An 18,831-nucleotide genomic window follows, 5' to 3' on the forward strand; every position below is an offset into this window, starting at 1 on the left:
CGCCGCTCGCTCGCCCGCCTGCCCGCCTGCCCGCCGCCGCCGCCTGCCTTTCCCAGGGCCGGGAGAGGCAGCGAGGCGGAGACTGAGCGGGGGTGGGCCCGGGGAGGGGAGGAGAAGCTTAAAGCGGCCGCCCCGGCTCCCCCGGGGGAGGAGCGGCCGAGCGCGAGAGCCGAGCAAACTTCGCCAACTCTGCTCCGGCGTCTCGCCCGGCTTCCTGCGGGTGGGCGGACTGCAGGGCCCATCATTCCCGGCTCGGAGCCGCGGCCCCCTTTGCATATAGAGGGAGGGGCCGGGAGGGACGACCTCGCAGGGCCGTGGGGCGGGTAAAAGTGCCGGGTGTACGGTTCTGACACTTTTCGCCCCAGTTAGGAACTGACTCGTGCGTAAGTAGGCAAGGCAGAATCCGGATTTATTGAGAAAAGTGTCCAGGACAGAGCGGGGAGAAAAGGAGATGCGATTAGCCTGGAGCTGCGAGAAGAAACCGGATCGGTGAAGAGAGAGAGGGAACGTTTTATTACAAGGTGGAAGCGATGCGGGAGCGGGGAAACGGATGTCGGGGCTGAGTCCTACTTTTTAATCGAATGGGGGGGTCTGGAAAGAGGCTGCCGGTCCCCGGATTCACACGGCTCTCCTGCTTGGATACTGATAGCAGTTGGAATTATTATTATCATTATTATTATTGCTGCTATTATGCACCTTGGATTACTGGAGGGAAAAAGAGGCGTGTATAAATCTAGGTTACAAAAAGTTGACAATGTTCTAGACCAGCGTTTCTCAACCTTGGGGGCTTTAAGACGGGTGGACTTCAACTCCCAGAATCCCCCGGCCAGGTTGAGGAACACTCTTACAGACCAAGAGCAGTCTGCACGGAAAGCTTTTATTGTTCCTATTTTAGAATTGGGCAGTCAGTGTGTCTTAACTGAAAAGAGCCAAAAGAAAAGGCTGGGGCAGAGCCAGATGCCTCTCCTTTCATAAAAGTGGGATTGAAAACAAGCAGAAGGAGATAACGCCTTCTTTCAGCACAGAGCTGTCCTGTGGAACTCACTGCCACTGGGACCAGAACACCTGCTGTTGCAATCGTGGGAGCAGCAGTTCCAAGTAAGTTGTGAAACGGGCTTGTTGGCGTTTGGCACAACTTGTTGGAAGCCCCCCGTTTTTAAAAGGCTGAAAACTGAAGAGGGGTTTCTGCACCCGCCTTGTACTGGCTCCTTCTAAGATTATTCTGGGATGTCATTCACAGGGGCCAGATGTGTAAGTAGAGGAAGCTGCTGAGTTGAAGTGTGTATACAATAATGTCCTTTGAACCCCCCCACCCTCTTTTGAGGGTTTTATCTGTAAAGGTAGTCCTCACTTAACAACCATTCATTTAGTGACCGTTCGGACTTACGACAGTGCTGCAAAACAGCTTGCAACTGGTCCTCACATTTACAACCGTCACTGTGTCCCCACGGTCACATGATCATGATTTGGGCACTTGGCAACCAGTTGCATTTATGACTGTCGCAGCGTCACATGGTCACACGATTGCCATTTTTGACCTTCTCGGCCAGCTCCTAGCAAGCAAAACCAACAGGGAAGCACGTGATTCGCTTAATGCCCACAGTGATTCAGTTAACAACCGCCACAAAAGGTCATAAAATTGGGTTGGATTCGCTTAATGACCACTTCACTTAGCAACCAAAATTCTGGTTCCAATTGCAGTCATTAAGCGAGGACTACCTGTATCCAGCACTTTCCGCCTGTTGTTCTTTTCAGTGGTTAAAATACAGTAATTTCTATTTTAGTTCTGCAGCAGAGGAAAGACAAAAATTCTGCCAGCATCTTTGATTCACCTCTGGCGAATTAAGGAAATCCTCAGAAGTGACGTTCTCTGAGTTGGGCCTGCTGAGGCAGTTTTTCTACGGAGCAAAGAGTCATGAGAAATGGGAACTGTGGTCCTTTTTGGAGGGCCAAGAAGGATGGAAAGAGAAGCGAGAAAAATTCAGCTCCCGAAACCCAGCTAGCAGGGGGTTTTCCAAACTCTTGGCCTGCGTTTGTGGCTTTTATCACTAACATCTTGCCTGTTCCAAGGTCTGAAATGTTGAGCGAGCTGCTAGTCCTCAAGCTAAAACCGTCGATGAAGGGTTTAGCCATTTCCTGGAGTAGCAGCGATGTCTGGCCGGGCCGTCTGGATGCAGTTAAAAGGAAAAAAAATGTAGATGGAATGCAGCGTTGTTGGTTGAAAGGCAAGGATTTCCCTGGAACAAAGCAAAATCTCCAAGAGATTTTTGGCTTTCGCGGAACATATTTAACAGGATCAGAGCCTTAAGCCAACTTGGCTTCGATCCACAGAGGAAGCCAACTTCACTTTCAAACTTCCAGAGGATTGGAGGAGGAGGTCAGCGGGGATATCAGGAAGTAAACAAGGCCCTGAATCCAAGCGCTGGTCTTGCATGCTTGAAAAACAGCCCAGAGCGTGCAGAAAATCTTGACATTTGCCAAGTTGCAGACGCAGGAACGAAATTTTGAAAACGTTTTCCAGAAGCTGCATGATCCGGGTGGCGCCTAAATGGGACTGAAAGTTACCTTTTTAAAAAAAACAACAATAGAAAGTTATTTATATATTTATTTATCAAATTTATACAGCCGCCCGTCACTGGGCGGTGTACAAGAAAAAGTTATGTTTGGATGACGGTGGGTGTAGTTTATTTTTCACCTCTTTTCCTACAAAAACTGCAAACCGGCCAGGCGCAGAGCAGAGAGGGGCATCCCGTTTTGCTCTCAAAAGCCAAGTTATGACAGAAATCTGGAGCTTTGCAGGGCTAGGCAAAACCCCTTTGGCTCCCTTGTACCAGCTAACCCAAGTTCCAGTTTCTAAGCTGCAGTACCACCTTGGAACCACTTGTGGTGCCCAAGTGGGGCGCTGAGAATGCACAATGGCGCCCTCTACTGGTGAAGAATGGGTAGTGCAGGGTCTGAAGAACCTGAAGCTGAAGGCTGTCTGGCAGCTTTGAGAGGAGCACATAATACAGCAATTCAGGGTGGATTTAAAAAAAAAAAGTAGCAAAAGACTCCTTGTCTTTGGTGAAACAAAGCCTCGCTCCCCGCACGGTCCTTTTGAGCAAAGGCTTTTTCATTTATTTCAACGAGGTCTTGCAAATAGATGTTTTTGCTCTCCTGTTGCCTTGAGGGATTGCTAATTGATACGGTGGCTTTAAAAAAAGAGGGGAGAGAAAGAAAAAGAGGGGAGAGAAAGAGAACCAGTAACTTTCTTTCTTTCTTTCTTTCTTTCTTTCTTTCTTTCTATCTTTCTTTCTCTCTTTCTTTCTACACTCTGGAAGCTGCCTGGGATGTTTAGCGGGAAGACTCGATGTCAAGTCTGGAACAATAAGAAAAAGGGACCTTTGAAAATGTGCCTGCTTTTGTGCAAAATGTGCATCTACTGAATTGGGTGGGCAGGAATATGCTGGGTTGTGTGCACTTTATCACCGATACCCTTTTTTTTAAAATACAGGTAGTTTTCACATAATGACCACAATCAGGACCGGAACTTTGGTTGCTAAGCAAAGTGGTCATTAAGTGAATCCAACCCGATTGTAACGACCCTTTTTGTGGTGGTCATTAAGCGAATCACTGTGGGCATTAAGTGACCCATGTGGTCATTAAGCGAATCATGTGGTTCCTCATTGATTTGGCCTGCCAGAAGCCAGCCAGGAAGGTCGAAAATGGCAATCACGTGGCCATGGAATGCTGTGATGGTCATGAACGTGAACCGGTTGCCAAGCACCCAAACTGTGGCCATGGGGACACTGCGACCATTGTAAGTGTGAGGACCAGTTGTAAGTCTGAACCATCACTAAATGAATGGTTGTTAAGCAAGGACTACCTGTAACAACATACAAGTCCACAGGTGGGTATAACAGAAAAGATGGGAGTGAGAGTGAGCCAGATTCTGGGTGAGGAAAGAAACATCTACCCCAATCTCTGGTCCTCTGTTTGTGGCAGGGGATGATGGAACCTGGCATTCAAGAGAGCTACAAGTTTTGATGTTGCAGAAAACACAGGAAAAGCTTCAAAATACCCCTGGTTTGGTAATGGCACCAAAGGAGAACTTTTTTTAAAGAAAGAGATGGATGAGCTAAGCACACAGCCCCCAAACCCCTGTACGTATCTGGCCAGAAAGTGATTACTCCTTGGACGAGAGACCACTAGGAGATCCCAGGACTGTTGAATAGAGAGGGAAGTTTTAAAAAATTGCAGAAAAAAGCAGTGGCAAACCACTTCTGAACTGTTGCCAAGAAAACCACCTGGAGGTATCCGTGAAGTCACCAGCTCCAATTAAAGAAGATTATACCTTTTAAAATTAAATTGTATTGACATTTTGCCCTGGCCCACCCAGCAGTTGGTCTTAGCTCTGCCCATTTGTGCATATTGCATAAGACCCCCCAATTACACATATTGTTTTAAGAGCTCAATTATGGAAGTGTTTGTTTGTTTGTTTATCAAATTTGTCACCACCCATCTCCTCCCACCAGAGGGACTCTGGGCAGTTTACAACATGTGTAGCTGTATGTTTTTGACGTTCCCCTTTTTCTCAACCCTTTTCCCAGAACAACTGTCCTCAAAAATGCCTCTTCCATTTCTGATTTGCTTCTTGGCAATTTTGGATCTTCAGACAAATCAGCCCAGGAATGAGGTTCCAAGAACTGCTTTTCAGCTTGGGGGGCGGGCAGGCTGAGGACCCTGTAAATAAATTCTTGGGTTAGTCTCAAAGAGACACAGCATTCCTTAATTTTTTAAAAATACAAACCAGGTTTATTTATTCCCACAATAGTTCTGGAGCAATATTTTGGAGCTCGGCTCCTTTTATGGTGAAAAACTTTGCTGCGAGTCCCCAAACCCAAGTTTTATTAGCGGGGAGTTTACTTTAGCCTGACAAGATGACAGTGTTGGCGCCCGCGACTCCCAGGCTGTCTTTTTTGCCTTACTTTCGGTGTGAACAGCCTGAAGCCTAGTTCAGTTGTTACAGACCACGATTTCCAGGATCAAATCTCCAGGGGAAACCTTAATGAAATAAACAGGAGGCTGGAATTTGAGGCCTTGCACATCACCTCCCAATGTATTCCCAACTCCACAAACTAAAAAGAAGCAGATACATGATTCTGAAAAAGGATCCTGAAATTTAATGGTAGCAGTTGCTCAACTCAGCTCAGTTTTGTTTGCTGCAAAACTGGGCAGCAACTTCAAAAGCAAACAGTAATATTTGCCCAGTGGGCCAGTACCGGGAGTCCTCACTTAACAACCATTCATTTAGCGATGGTTTGGACTTACAGCAGTGCTGAAAAAAAAACTTATGACTGGTCCTCACACTTATGACTGTCGCAGCGTTCCCCCCCCCCCCCGCCAGTCAGATGATCACTATTTGGGCACTTGGCAACCGGTTTGCATTTATAACCGTTGCAGCATCCCATGGTCACGTGATCGCCATTTTCAACCCTCCCAGCTGGCTTCTGGCAAGCAAAATCAATGGGGAACCATGTGACTTGCTTAACAACCACATGGTTTGCTTAACGCCCATGGTGATTTGCTTAATGACCACCACAAAAAAGGTCGTAAAATTGGGTTGGATTTGCTTAATGACTACTTTTTTTTAGCAACCGAAATTCTGGTCCCAATTGTGGTCATTAAGCAAATCGAACCCGATTTTACGACCTTTTTTGCAGCAGTCATTAAGCAAATCACCATGGGTGTTAAGCGAACCACATGGTTGTTAAGTGAATCACACAGTTTCCCATTGATTTTGCTTGCCAGAAGCTAGCCAGGTAGAAAATGATGATCACGTCACCACAGGATGCTGTGACGGTCATAAATGTGAAAAATCTGAGTTACAACCGTTTTTCACACTTACGACCACTGCAGTGTGATCACATAACCGTGGGGACGCTGCGATGGTCGTAAGTGTGAAAAATGGTGGTAAGTCAGATTTTTCAGCACCGTCATAAGTCCGAACCATCACTAAATGGTTGTTAAGTGAGGACTACCTGTATGTGTAAAATCTAAAAGTGGGCTCTCATCTCCAAATAAGGTTTCAGAAGTGGAGCAGTGTCTGTTGGAGTCTGTTGCAAAGAATAGATGTGCTTAGAATGAAATGCACTTCCTTAAAATCAGCTCAGATAGGCTGAGACCAGGAGTGTGTTTTAAATGCCAGAAGGAATCAGCACTCACAACTTCTCCCTACAAAAATCTCCTTAAGTTACCCCTAGGTTTCTGACCACATTCACACACTGCGCTAACCATGGCTAAATATAAGCCATCATGGGATGCTTTCCCCCACAGATGACTGCAATAGAACAAAGCAGATTAAAACTAGCGCATCAGATGGATCAGATCTGGGTCAAGCATTGGTATCATTGCTCTGTTGTCACAGCACACGTAACCATGCAGGTTACACCTAGCGACTACACTACAGGTTGTCCTTGTTTAGCGACTGCCTCATTTAGCGACCATTCATAGTTATAAAAAGTAAGTTTGTGACCAGTCCTCACATTGACAACCTTCCCAGGTCTTCAAAGCAAAGGAAAGTTGAAGTAAGATTGTAAAATCATGATGTTTCACTTGGCAACTGCTTCACTTAACGACCAAGTTGCTGGTCCCAATTGTAGTCGCTAAACGAGGACTACCTGTAATGTATATACTAAGCTTGGTTGGTGCAAAACTTAGTTTAAGCTTTTTGTGGCTTAACGTGCAAGCAATCCAGCCTATTAAGGGAGTTACTGGTTTGGTGTATCTGCAGACCTGGAAAATGGGTTAATTCAGTAACCCAGGCAAAAGTGTTGTGTGAATGCATCTGCTCTTTGATTTTCGGATTATGAGGTCTGTGTTCTTTTTTTGACACCTGTGGATGTCAGTTGTTCTGGGAAGATCCTGCCATCTAGTGGAAGGTATGTAGACTAAGCTAAGAAACTTGGATTCTACCTACCTACCTACCTACCTACCTACCATCTTTAATGACAGCCCAGAAAATAGGTTAATACAAATCAAAAATAACCTTTTTTTAAAAAAATTAAAAACTATGAATCAAGAATTATAGCTGGTGAAGGAAAAGAAAATGAAGAAATTATATAATAGACTTGAGTGGTCCTGCTTTTTATGCACAACTGAAGGAAAATTTGAGACCGTACCAAACAATACAGCTTTAAAAAAAAAAAAAAAAGTTTCTAGACCTCATGCTTACAAAGATATACCAGAAACTAATCTGAGAATAAGATTTAAGAGTGGAGTGAAAATATAAATAATAAATAAGGTGATATAAAGGTCTCCTGACATTGCCCACACTTTATTTAGAAATAAATATTCAGCGGAAGACCCAGTGTTTAGGGCTTTGTGGCTCTTTGTTCCTTTTCACACTACAAAACATATACTAAAAACATGCATTAAAACACAGCTTATTTTTAAAAATTGCATTAAGAACGCAGCTCATAAGCTACTTTGGAAACATGCTAACACTGGATTCATAGCTTGCGCCATGCTATGTTCTAAACCATGCTGTGTTTTAGCCATCATTTATTAAATAAGCCATAATAGATTGGGATTCGCATTTCACAGTAAGCCCCACCAAACAAACCACCTTACAACTTGGTTTTGTGCAAGCTTGTTCAGTAAAACACGTCAAAGCAAAAAGTTTAGCATAATGCCTCAATTGATTTGTTCAATTTTTAATATTCAAGGGGGGGAATTTTGATATTTTCTCACAAGGCCGAGGCCACAGCACAGGGAGAGAGGAACCAGTGGCTACTGGGTAGAAATAATAAGGAGACCACTTCATACTGGGGTAATTGGGAAACAAGATAGCTTAAATGCTTCCCATCTGGATTTTTAAACATCTCGCCAAAGTCATGTCCTTTTTCCAACCTTTTTCCAACTCAGAAGAATGGCATTGTCCAACCATTTTGCCAGGAGCAGGAAGCATGTCAGAAGTGCAGAGATTCATTCTGGAGACTAGGCATGATCGAGATGCCTTTCGACGAAACGTTAAAAGCATCTTTCTCTAGCAGATGCTGAATCTGCAAAAGGCAACATTGCTTGCTGGCTTTGGAATATTCCTATCAGCCACCTGCACATTTATTTATTTGCTGGTTGTGTCTTTAGATTCGTAAACCTGCCCCCAGAACATTTGCTGGTTGGGTGGCATATAATATAATAAAATTTTAAAAGCATCCAACCAGGGGTGGCCGCAGGGTATGGTCAAAAAGTCAAGTTGGCCCCCATGATGGTGCGGTTGAAGCTCTGCGTGGAGGCCATGTTGACTTTTTTGACCATGCCCTGTAGATGCTTCTGCATCCACCAACCACCAGGGTTATTTTTAATATTAGCAGTCATGCCCTGCTGAAAATTTCTGCGGCGTTTCTTTTTCTCACCTCTTCTCTTTCAGTTCCATAGAGCAACTGAATTTCATAGGGAAATTTTGTTGGGAAATTAGGGAATTTCTTTCCAGGCGTCCCGTAGAGACAGGTGTTCTTCAGCGTCTGATCTTTTTGAACAGGAAATTAAACCATTGGCATCCAAATCAGTCCTTCTGCATTTTCCCCAGCACGAAAAATCCTGTTGGGTTTGGGGGGCGGGGGGAAGCATCCTTTCTATTTAAGTGCTGAGCATGCAGCCATCAGAAATAGGTCGGTCAGAGAGAGGGAGGGAGGGAGGGAGGGAGGGAGGGAGGGAGGGAAAATGAAGGGATGGGAAGGAAGGAAGGAAGGAAGGAAGGAAGGGAGGGAGGGAGGGAGGGAAGGAAGGAAGGAAGGAAGGAAGGAAGGAAGGAAGGAAGGAAGGAAGGAAGGAAGGAAGGGAAAATGAAGGGATGGGAAGGGGAGGGAGGGAGGGAAGGAAGGAAGAAAATGAAGGGATGGGAAGGGGAAGGGAGGGAGGGAGGGAGGGGAAAATGAAGGGGAAGGGAGGGAGGGAGAGAGGGAGGGAGGGATGGGAAGGAAGGAAGGAAGGAAGGAAGGAAGGGGGAAGGAGGGAGATTCTGCATGTGCTCAAAGACAGCCTCATCTTTCTCTCCCTTAACAAAAGCTTCAGATCTTAATCAACAAAGACTTCTAAGTGGACCCTGATGAACTAGAAAATCCAAAATCAGATAATAGGATTGGAAGATCCGTGCAAAATGACACGCAAGAATTTCTCCAGAATTCTCCTTGGGACAGGAGAGCAGAAAGCCCCGCTTCATTTATTGATTTACTGATTTAATCCCCCTTTTCAAAAGCCGGCAAATTGCGGTCTCTGGATTTCATGGGTGGATCTCCTTTGTCCTTTCAAAAAATCTCTCCAAAACTGTTTCTCGGTGGAGCCAGAAGGGGGAAGATGCGAGCTGAGGGTGTGTTTGCACTCCCATTTGGAGATGCATGTTCAACCAGACTGGCTGTCTTCTGATGTTCTTTTGTCTTTTGCTGCGAAAAGAGGCAGAGTCTGGCACGGTGCTTTCAAAGCAGACCGATTCATTTTGGGGACTGAATGGGATATTCCAGGAAAGGTTGTGCTAGAATAAAATCGTTTTTTTTAAGAAGCCACCAGATTTGTTTTCTTTCTTTTTTCCTCTGGACAAAAGGGTTTGTGATAACCAAGGAGAGATACACACACACACAAACACATACTTATACAAGTAGTCCTCACTCAATGACCATAATTGGGACCAGAATTAAGGTTGCTAAGTGATGTGGTCGTTAAGCGAATATGGACCTGATTTTATGACAATTCTTGCAGCAGTTATTAAGCAAATCAATGGTAGTTCAGCAAACCACATGGCCGTTAAGCAAATCATACGGTTCCCTATTGATTTTGCTTATCGGAAGCCAGCTGGGAAGGTCGAAAATGGCGATCGTGTGATCGCGGGACGCTTCAACCACCGTAAATGCGCGACAGTTGCCAAGCATCTGGATCATGATCACATGACCATGGGGATGCTGCAACAGTCGTAAGCACAAGGAATGGTCATCAGTTTTTTCAGTGCTGTCGTAACTCTGGACGGTCGCTAAATGAACAATTGTTAAGCGAGGACTACCTGTACACTGCCTATATCATGATCTGTTTCATTATGTTTATTGGACAACTACAGCCTTTATCCAAATCGCCCACACACAGCTGCTGCAAGGATACCACTGGAGAAGGGGGCGTTTGGCATCCCCAACTTGCTCTGATTTACGAACTAAGTTTCTAGAAGCGAGGAACCAAATCTAGAAGTAAGTCCCCTTTCCTAGAATGCAGTCCCAGACTCAAAATCTTGGGGGGAAAAATTCCAGAGAAGCAGAATACTGGCCATTATTGCAGAATTTCACTCGGGCTCATAAAGAGCCCTTCCCCTGTAGATCTGCAAGTCTGATTCAAAAAAGAAAAAAATCACAGTCCGCCTGGCTGTGAGGGCTGAGGTTTTCCAGAAAAGTAGCAAGGGAATTTGTCAATTTCTGTAGGCTGTCAGATCCAGGCTACAATTGTTCGCTGTGGCTTAATCCATCAACATCCTCCAGCCTTCATATGGGGATATTGGTGCAAGAATTCAAATAGGAAAGGCCGAAGGGGGTCCTGTCTGCTAAGATTGCAGCCAGAAGTATCACTCGTTTGTATGGGCTTCCAAAGGGGAGGCGTTCCCCCATTTCAGGATCCCCCCCAAACTTGGGTAACCCAGCAGGACTGGGAGAGCGGCTGTCAATCCGGAGCAGACTAGCTGAAGATCTGACTCAGCGCAGCTGTGTCTCCTCTTTTTCCTTGGCAGGAAGTGGCTGAATTGAGCTTCTATTGGGGCCCAAGCCACGTGACCCCCCTCTCTTCTTCCGTTTCCCCCCCCCCCCTTTGCAAGGATCCTGTATCTTAAAGCCATAGAAATCTCTCTCTCTCTCTGGGGCATGCTGTCACACAATAGGCCATTTTTCTGCGACCATCGCTGGTCAGTGCTGGCCTTTATTTTATTTTATTTTATTTTTTTCGGGGACAAAGTGCCCTGGTTGCGCATTGTGGCTTCGCAGGCAATCGGCAACAGATTCTGCCTTTCTTAATTCCTGCTGGAGTGGTCAGCTTTTCTTCTTGAGGGGCAGAATTCCCTCTCTTTTAAGGGCTACAACCGAGGCACCCGAACCCCCAGAAACAGCGTCTGTTCTGTTGCCCTTTCTGTTCCCGGAGCAGACCTGGTGGATTTGTCAGCTGCAAAAGGCTTGCCAAAAAAGCAAGACTTCCTAAAGAATAAATGCTGGGGGTTTTTTTCCTTCTGCCCTGCTGGTGCCATCAAGCACAAAAGCAAGCGAAGCCGGTCGACGTCAGTTTTGCATTTAATGTCAGTGTAAATGCAATCAACGCGGGACATCATCCCAACAGAGGCAAGGCAGAAGTGACTCCTCCAAAATTTGCTACGGGGCACAGACACATGGCAGAGACCGCCTTGTAATCAGGATTGACTCCTGAAATCCAATGCGTGACAAGACAAGAAGGTGGCCTATTTTCCTTGATGTGCCTCTGCTGTTAAAACTTCCCTTTCCCTCCACCTTGTCACTTCTCAGCAACCACCCCAGACCTTTGCCCTTCCTGGATTGAGAAAATGGCTTTAAATTGGCTACACATTGGCACAGGAAAGCAGTTGGCGGCACCCAACACCCCCTCTCCGAACTAGGAGAAACACATAGCGCAGCCAGATTGCTTCGGCTGAAACAGCGTAAGTGAATCTCTATTTAGACACAAATATTGCAAATGCATAAATACCATGCATGGTGTATCTCTCGCGGAGTTTGCCACATGAGGTGCCTGCAACTGTGGATCTGTGCGCACAAGGGCGCATGTTACCCTGTCTACGTATCTGTATCTTCTGGTGGGGATATATCTTGCACATATAATTAATATCAGACCGACCCTGCACGTTGCATTATAAAAATACTCGGTATATATCAGCAAGATGCTCAGATAGCTGCTGTCCAGCAGATTCCTATAGGAGCTCAACTCACCTGGCCGAATGGATGGCTTTATAGGGTATGGCTTGGTCATTGTTCTGCTTATGTGTCCCCCTCTGATATAAATGTAAATTTGAAAATAAAGTTCAGGCCGGCCAGCATGGCTTGCAAGAGGTCTGCTTTTCAAAGTATCAGGGGGATGGTAAACGGATGAAGCCACTGTCCAACTGACATCTTAGGTTAGATGCGGTTTTGGGAAACATTTCGGGGAGGGGAGGAGGAGGAGGAGGAGGAGAAATGCGAAAATCGGAAGTCGGAGGAAGCCACCTCCGCAGAGTGGGTGTAAGGTGTGATTGATCCGGGTGTGAAAGGCGGAGTGAGGAGGGGGCCGGCGGACACACCCCTTCCTTTCCTTCCACGGGACGGGGGGCAATTTCCTGCGCAGGGAGGACGGCGCAGCTGGACAAAGCTGGGGGTGGGAAGAGGCGGCGGGAGGGAGAGGCGAGCGGCCCCTTTAAGGGGGCGGGGTGGGGGGGGAGACGGAGCCAGTGACACCGGTGGCGGCGGCGGCACCGTTGGGACAAAGGGGGCGCCCCAGATCGAGACCGGTTGGCCTCAGGGCTCCGACACCGGCGAGAACCGGAGGCGGCGCAGCGCGGAGCGTTTTGCCAAAAGAGGAAGAGGAGGAGGAGGAGGAGGAGAAAGGAAGGAAGGAAGGAAGGAAGGGAGAGAGAGAGAGAGAAAGAGGCGGAGTTGGGGATCGGGAGGGTTGGGGTTCGGGTCCTGCCCGGCGCTGCACGTGGGGACGAGGAGCGGGGGAGAGAAGCCGCGCCCCCGCCCCGCCGGCCGGGCTCACACGTGCTCCGCAGACTCCGGCCGGGAACAAAGGAGGGAGGACCCGCGTCTCCGCGGGAGAGCGGAGGGGCAGGCGCTCCGCTGGCGGATGGCGGCGGCTCCGTGCAGCCCGGAGAGCGGCGCGCCGGGGGAGCGGCCCCGCGTCTACTTCCAGAGCCCCCCGGCGGCGGCGGGAGAGGCGGGCGCCGAGGACGAGGAGGGCCCCGTGCGGCGCCAGGGGCGGGTGACGGTGAAATACGACCGCAAGGAGCTCCGGAAGCGGCTGCACTTGGAGGAATGGATCCTGGAGCAGCTGACGGTCCTCTACGACTGCCAGGTCGGCGGGGGGCGCGGGGGGCTCCGCCGCGGGGCGCTTGCAACCCGTAAGGGGGGGGAGGAGGAGGAGGAGGACACTTCTCCCGATCTCGGGTTTGCCCAGCGAAGGGGGCAGCCCGGGTGTCTGGATTCCGAGGAAGGGCCGCCCGGCGCCCCCCGCCCGGTTGTCCGGAGGTGAAGTCCCCGTCGCTTCTTCCCCCTTGCTTTTAGGACTTGACGAGAGCCCGGGCTCCCGGCCCCCTATCCTAACCTCCCTCCAGCCCAGCCCAGATCCCAGGGGCAGCCCCCGCCCCGTCCTGGCCCGGGTCCTCTCCTCTCAAGCTGCCCCCTCCGCGCCTCCCCTGCCCCCTGTGCCTCCCGGCTCCTGGGCCTGGCCCGAAGCCAGCGAGGGGCACCCACGCCCGGCCCCCTGCAGGCCGGGCTCTCCTCTGGCGATCGGGGGGTCCCGTCGGGGCTGGTTGCTGGAAGGGAAGCCGGCTCTGTCCCGAAGACAACTTTCGCCCGAGGCTGGCTTCCCTGGGGCTGACGCCGATCCCCAAAGGGGGGGTGCGGATCTCCTACTTGGAGTTGGCACTTCCGCTCCCAAACCTCCCCAAGGCAAGGCTGGAATTCCTTGGCCACGCCCAAGGCTCGGCTTCCCCCGGCCCCCTATCGCTAGGACCCCTTTGGCCGGCAAACACCCAGCTTTCTCCCAGTTCCAGACCAGCCTTTTTGGATCGAGGGATCTCTCCCCATTGCAACTGCCCATTCCCTTCTCTGACCCAGCAACCTTGGGGACCCCCGGATCCGATGGGGCTCCAGCTCCCCCCCCCCCCCCGAAATTGCAAGCTGGGAATTCCGGGGGCTGAAGTCCTCTCCTGCCCCAAGCCTTTTTCCAGTTGCCCAATCTCCTTAAGGCACCCCGCCCTGTCTCTCCCACTCCCCCGCTTCCCAAAGCAGGTCATCCGCCGTGGGAATCTCCCCATTCCTGAAGAGGTGGCTCTCTCAGAGTGAAGGTCGATTAAGGTCACTGGGTAACCCAGTCCTTCTGGCCTGGTTTCCAGAGCCTCTGCCTGGCTCGGAAAAACTTTGCCTCACATCCCAAACCTCCCCGCTTGAGTGGGAATATGGCCTTTTTTTATTCCAATTGCCTAAAGTGTCATGAGTTGGCGGGGGGGGGGGGGGAGAGGCATTCGGTTGCCCCTACCTTTGCCCTTTGGTTTTTGTACCCGACCTAGGAGCAGTTGATCCAGCTGTGGAGCTCCAGCTGACTCAACAGAGAAGGTTCATGTGCACACCCCGAAAATCCTGCGGGAATCCTGGTGCCTTCCTTTAGGGCTGTAACAAGATTGGACTGGAGTTTACGTTTTCCTCCGGCTTCGCAACTTGGCACCCAGGGGAGGCCCCATGGTCTAAATTTGCATCCTGCCAGATCACAATAGCAGTATCGGCTTTCGGGCCCCATCTGCCACCTTAGCTCCTGTTAAATGCCGTCTGGTAACCAGCTTCAGGAGGTGCATGTTTAGGGGGGGGGGAACAAGGAAGGGGAGATCGCGAGACGGGCCTTGGGCAGCAGGCTGGGGAAAGGGCCTCCCATCCTGGCCAGGACTCTAGTTGATGATTACCTAAGGAATCCATAAATGTCAGCCTTGAAAAGGGAGGCCGGGCCGCGCGAACCTTCGCTCCTTTGCTTCCATGCCACTACTAAAACTTTATTATCACCATGAGTACTTTTCCTTGTTTACCAGGTTTGTTGTGCGAATGGAGAAATACGAAGGAATGGGGGGGGGGGAGTTGGTCAAGGCCATTTCCAGCTTGCCAAGAGAGCTTTGCTGAGATATTTAAAGATAACTAGCAATTTAAGTCTGCGTATGTTTGCGGGTAAACGAGCAACCTTTTGGAAAGGATTTTAAAAAATAAATAAATAAAACCGCCACCCAAAGCTTCTTTTCCTAAATAGCTTGTGTGCATTACGACAGGTATTAAAAGCAATTTAGCCATCAAAAGGAGAAAGCTAGCTGCTTGAACGTCATCCTTTTAAAGATCAATTTTTAATCAATGAGCCTGATTAATTTATAGGTTGGTGCTGAGGATGCTGAGGGCTAAGTGCTGGATGGGTTGAAGCGCAACCCTCTTTATCCTCCCGTATCCGGGGATGATGGGAGATGTCCTCTCGGCTCGCCCCAAAGTCACCTTCTTGAGGCCGATGGATAGGTGCGCGGCAAAGTTAAGGCTGGGTTTAAAAATAGGATTGCTTTGTGGGCTTCCCCGCAAGGAGAGATCTAACCTGGAAATGGAAAATCACTCTAAGAGCCGTCCCTTCCAGAAAGTTGCCGGAAGTGTGTGTTTAGAAACGAGCCCAAAGTGATTCCAGACGGCACCCCCAATGGATCCTGGCCCAGATGCTGCTGAGCGTAGGCAGGGAAGGAGGAAGAGGGTCCAGCAAACTGGCAAAAGTGAACAGAGAAGGGAGCGGGAGGCCGTCTGGCTGAGTGACGGATCCCAGCCCCAGGAAACTGGGAAGCCAACCCACAACACGCCCCTCTGCTTGGGGGGCCAGAGCAAAAGACGCTGCTGCCATCACTTTTGCTGCAGGCATCCCGGCGGGGCTCAAAATGATGCCCGGACATTTATGCGGGGAATAGGAAGGCGAAGAGGACGGTGCCACCTGCAAAATCCTCTTGCCTTCTTATTTTTCCCCCTGGAGAGGGGAAGTTTGGCCCAATGCCCCTTACTCCACAAGTTAAAATCGCAGGGGGGAGCGTTCACACAAGCTGCCAGGCGAGGCTAACAAACAGAGCCCAACTCTTCATCGCTCGGCACGTGGCGGGAACCTGATTTTTCTACGGAGGCTTTGGACGGATGATCGGGGCTGTGCCTGTGGCGTCGCGGCGATGCCCCGGGGCCAGTCCAGCCCTGGGGTGTTTTTTTTCCTCCTTAAATCTCTCTCTCTCTCTCGATTTAATGATTCCGGCAAGAGGAATAACCTGCCGAACTTGGGTTCGCCCTCCTTGTCCTTCCAGGAAGAAGAAATCCCGAATTAGAAATAGACGTGGACGAGCTATTGGACATGGACGGCGACGAGTCGCGGAGCGCCAGGGTGAAGGTAAAACGGGCGGGGGGGGGGGGGAAGCCTGGCTTTTTGCCCGCGCGCGCGCACAGGCGTTACGAGCGGAGCTTGGGAAAGGGCCTGTGCGTGCGTTCCGTTGTCTCTGACACCGGGGCCATCGCAAGACCAAGACCCTGGGTGGGTCCTTCCAAGCGTCAACCCAGAAGCAGGCGTAAGATCCAGCCGGGATGGATCTTAATATAATAATAAAGGATGATTTTTTAAAAAATAAAAATAAAAATCAGACCTCTCCAGGCTCAACGGTTGGCCAGAGACTGATGGCAAGCTTTGGGGAAGAGCCATCGGATCCCAGCAGGATGGAGCTTATCTGAATCTTTCTTCTGCTTTTTTTTTTCTCTCCCCCCCCCTCAAAAAAAACCCACCATTGCAGGAACTTCTGGTTGACTGCTACAAGCCCACGGAGGTAAGTGTTCACTTATTAGACCAGACACCCCTTTTTCCTCCCCCGGCTTGTGTGTCTTGGCAGGGGCCGCTTTCTCTCCCCCACCGCTAACGAAACTCCCCCGGGAGGGGCTCCAGTCCCTACCATCTCTTTCCTGGCAGCTGCAAAACAGCTGCTGCCTTTCCGCCCCCGTTGGTCCTCCTCTCCCCGCTCAGCACCTGTTAGGGGAGGGGGGCTCGTCCCCCTCTCCTCACCGGCCCCTCCTCACAAGCTGGGCTTCCCGAAAGAGAGCGCTGGGGGTGGGGGACAGGTTGCAAGGCAGGAACAGCAGCAGCTTGGTTGTGGTGCTAAGAAAAGCAACAGCCAGCCACTGGATACAGCTGGTCATTCCACCCCCGTTTGGGGGTAGGCTACCTCTGTCCATGGAGGCTTTGCTTTGCAACCCCAGCTCAAGCAGCGCTTCAGCCTTGTTTAAACGCTTAGGACACCGCTTGCATCCTACAGATCAGTGTTTCTCAACCTCGGCCGCTTTAAGATGTGTGGACTTGCTGGCTGGGGAATTCTGGGAGTTGAAGTCCACACATCTTAAAGCAGCCGAGGTTGAGAAGCACTGCTGGAAATTAATTGTGCAGGGGCATAAGTTTTACTCAGGGCCAATTAGAGGGTCCAGATGGGCCTTTTCTTCTCTCTCCTTCCAGGTTTTCATAGCTGACTTGCTAGACAAGATCCGAGGGATGCAGAAACTAAGCACCCCGCAAAAGAAGTGAGCCGCGGACTGTGACCTGCCGCCCTTTGTGGCCCCAGCGATTTGGGGCAGCGTGTCGCTGAAATGTTGGCAATGCTGGGTTTCCGGGAAGGGGGGGCGCTTTCACAGGGGAGAATCAGTTAGTTACCCCTCCCCAAAAGCAACAAAAAGAGGAAGATTCTCCCTCTGGGGATGCTTTGATAATCAAAACGATTTGGTCACCTTTTAGCAATATCTCTCTGCCCCCCCCCAACGTGTCCCGGCTCCACGCGAGTGTGTCTGTGTGTGCAAAGGGGAGGGGACGCATTCGTTCTCAAGAGGGGGGACGGAAAGAGAGTAGGATCTTCACGAAGAGATTCAGACGGGGAGAGCATCTGGATTTGGGGGAGGGGTGTTTTGGTTTTTTTTTAATTATTGTGTTTTTATATAAATTTAATAAAGATGCTTTGAGAAGAGGCAGCCTGGTTTTTGCATGGGGAGAGGAGAGCGTGGGTGAGAAGGGCTTGGGGGGGGGACTGGAGTCTGCCTTAACTTAACAAAATGTCTTAAAAGGGGGGGGGAAATTTTTTTAGACACACAGACTGACAAAACAAAGCAGGGGAGGACCCTCTGAGCACAGGGGTGCCCATGGGTGGTGGGTTGCCCACCCCCACCCTGAAGCTTCACGCAATTCAAAAGTCACACAATTCTAAAGTTTCATGCAATTCAAAAAGCCAAAGTCCAGGTTTAAAACAAACCACGTGTTGGAACAAGCTATGCATGCGCACACCCCACCCCCTAAAGAAACCACCCTCTGGCTTCATGAGCTGGCCTGGTTCAAACACATGGCAATACTAACTAGGATCCCTACCCTGCGCAGAACCCAACTCCACCCCACCCAACCCCAATCTAGCCCGTTGCCCAATTCCAGGTCTCTCACAGCCACAAACAGAAGCAGCCAAGGCGGGTGAGCGTTTGGATTAGGGCATCTGGGAGAACCCAGCTGTAGAAATACATGAGGTTTGGGGCTATGTGCCTTCCTGCAGCAAAGCATTTTTCTCACATGGCAATTGTTACAGGATGGGGGGAAGAACCATGATAACTGGCCAGCTATGCCAGGAATCGTGGTTTGGCCACCCCACTGCTTTGGGGAGGTCAACTTAAAGCTGCTCAGGCCGGTGATCAACCGTGGCCAGCGCTTTTGGCTTCTCTGGCCTTTGGGGGGGTGGGGGGGAGGGCATCTGATTCCCCCTCCCCAGCCAAAGGGGCTCTTCGTTCCACACCGCTTCCAATTAGAGGTGAAAAACAGACAAGACGGCAGCAGCCGAGGCCCCCAGTGAGCAACGCCTTGCCTTGCCTCGGCGGTCCCAGCGGGGCGGCAGACAGCACCGCCTCCCCCCTCGGCGGTGGCTGAACTCAGCAAGGAAAGAATGCTTTGCAGGGCCTGGAGCTCGCCGGAGCTTCGTTTTTCCGGCCTGAAGTCACCGCAAGCGAAAGCTGCTCGCTCGGCTCTGCTCGTCCACGTGGCTGAGGCACTTTTGCC

General features: G+C 50.0%; 1 protein-coding gene across 1 annotated transcript; it reads left to right on the top strand.

Annotated features, from left to right (window-relative positions):
* Nucleotides 1–12,722: 12,722 nt before the first annotated feature.
* PPP1R14B (protein phosphatase 1 regulatory inhibitor subunit 14B) lies at nucleotides 12,723–17,715 on the top strand. Its single transcript, XM_063317093.1, has 5 exons — nucleotides 12,723–13,074; nucleotides 14,291–14,295; nucleotides 16,080–16,158; nucleotides 16,553–16,585; nucleotides 17,263–17,715. The coding sequence occupies exons 1-5, from the start codon at nucleotides 12,847–12,849 to the stop codon at nucleotides 17,329–17,331; spliced, it is 414 nt and encodes a 137-aa protein (XP_063173163.1). The 5' UTR covers nucleotides 12,723–12,846; the 3' UTR covers nucleotides 17,332–17,715.
* Nucleotides 17,716–18,831: the final 1,116 nt, after the last annotated feature.

This window comes from Candoia aspera, chromosome 17, assembly GCF_035149785.1.
Source record: "Candoia aspera isolate rCanAsp1 chromosome 17, rCanAsp1.hap2, whole genome shotgun sequence".
NCBI lineage: Eukaryota > Metazoa > Chordata > Lepidosauria > Squamata > Boidae > Candoia > Candoia aspera.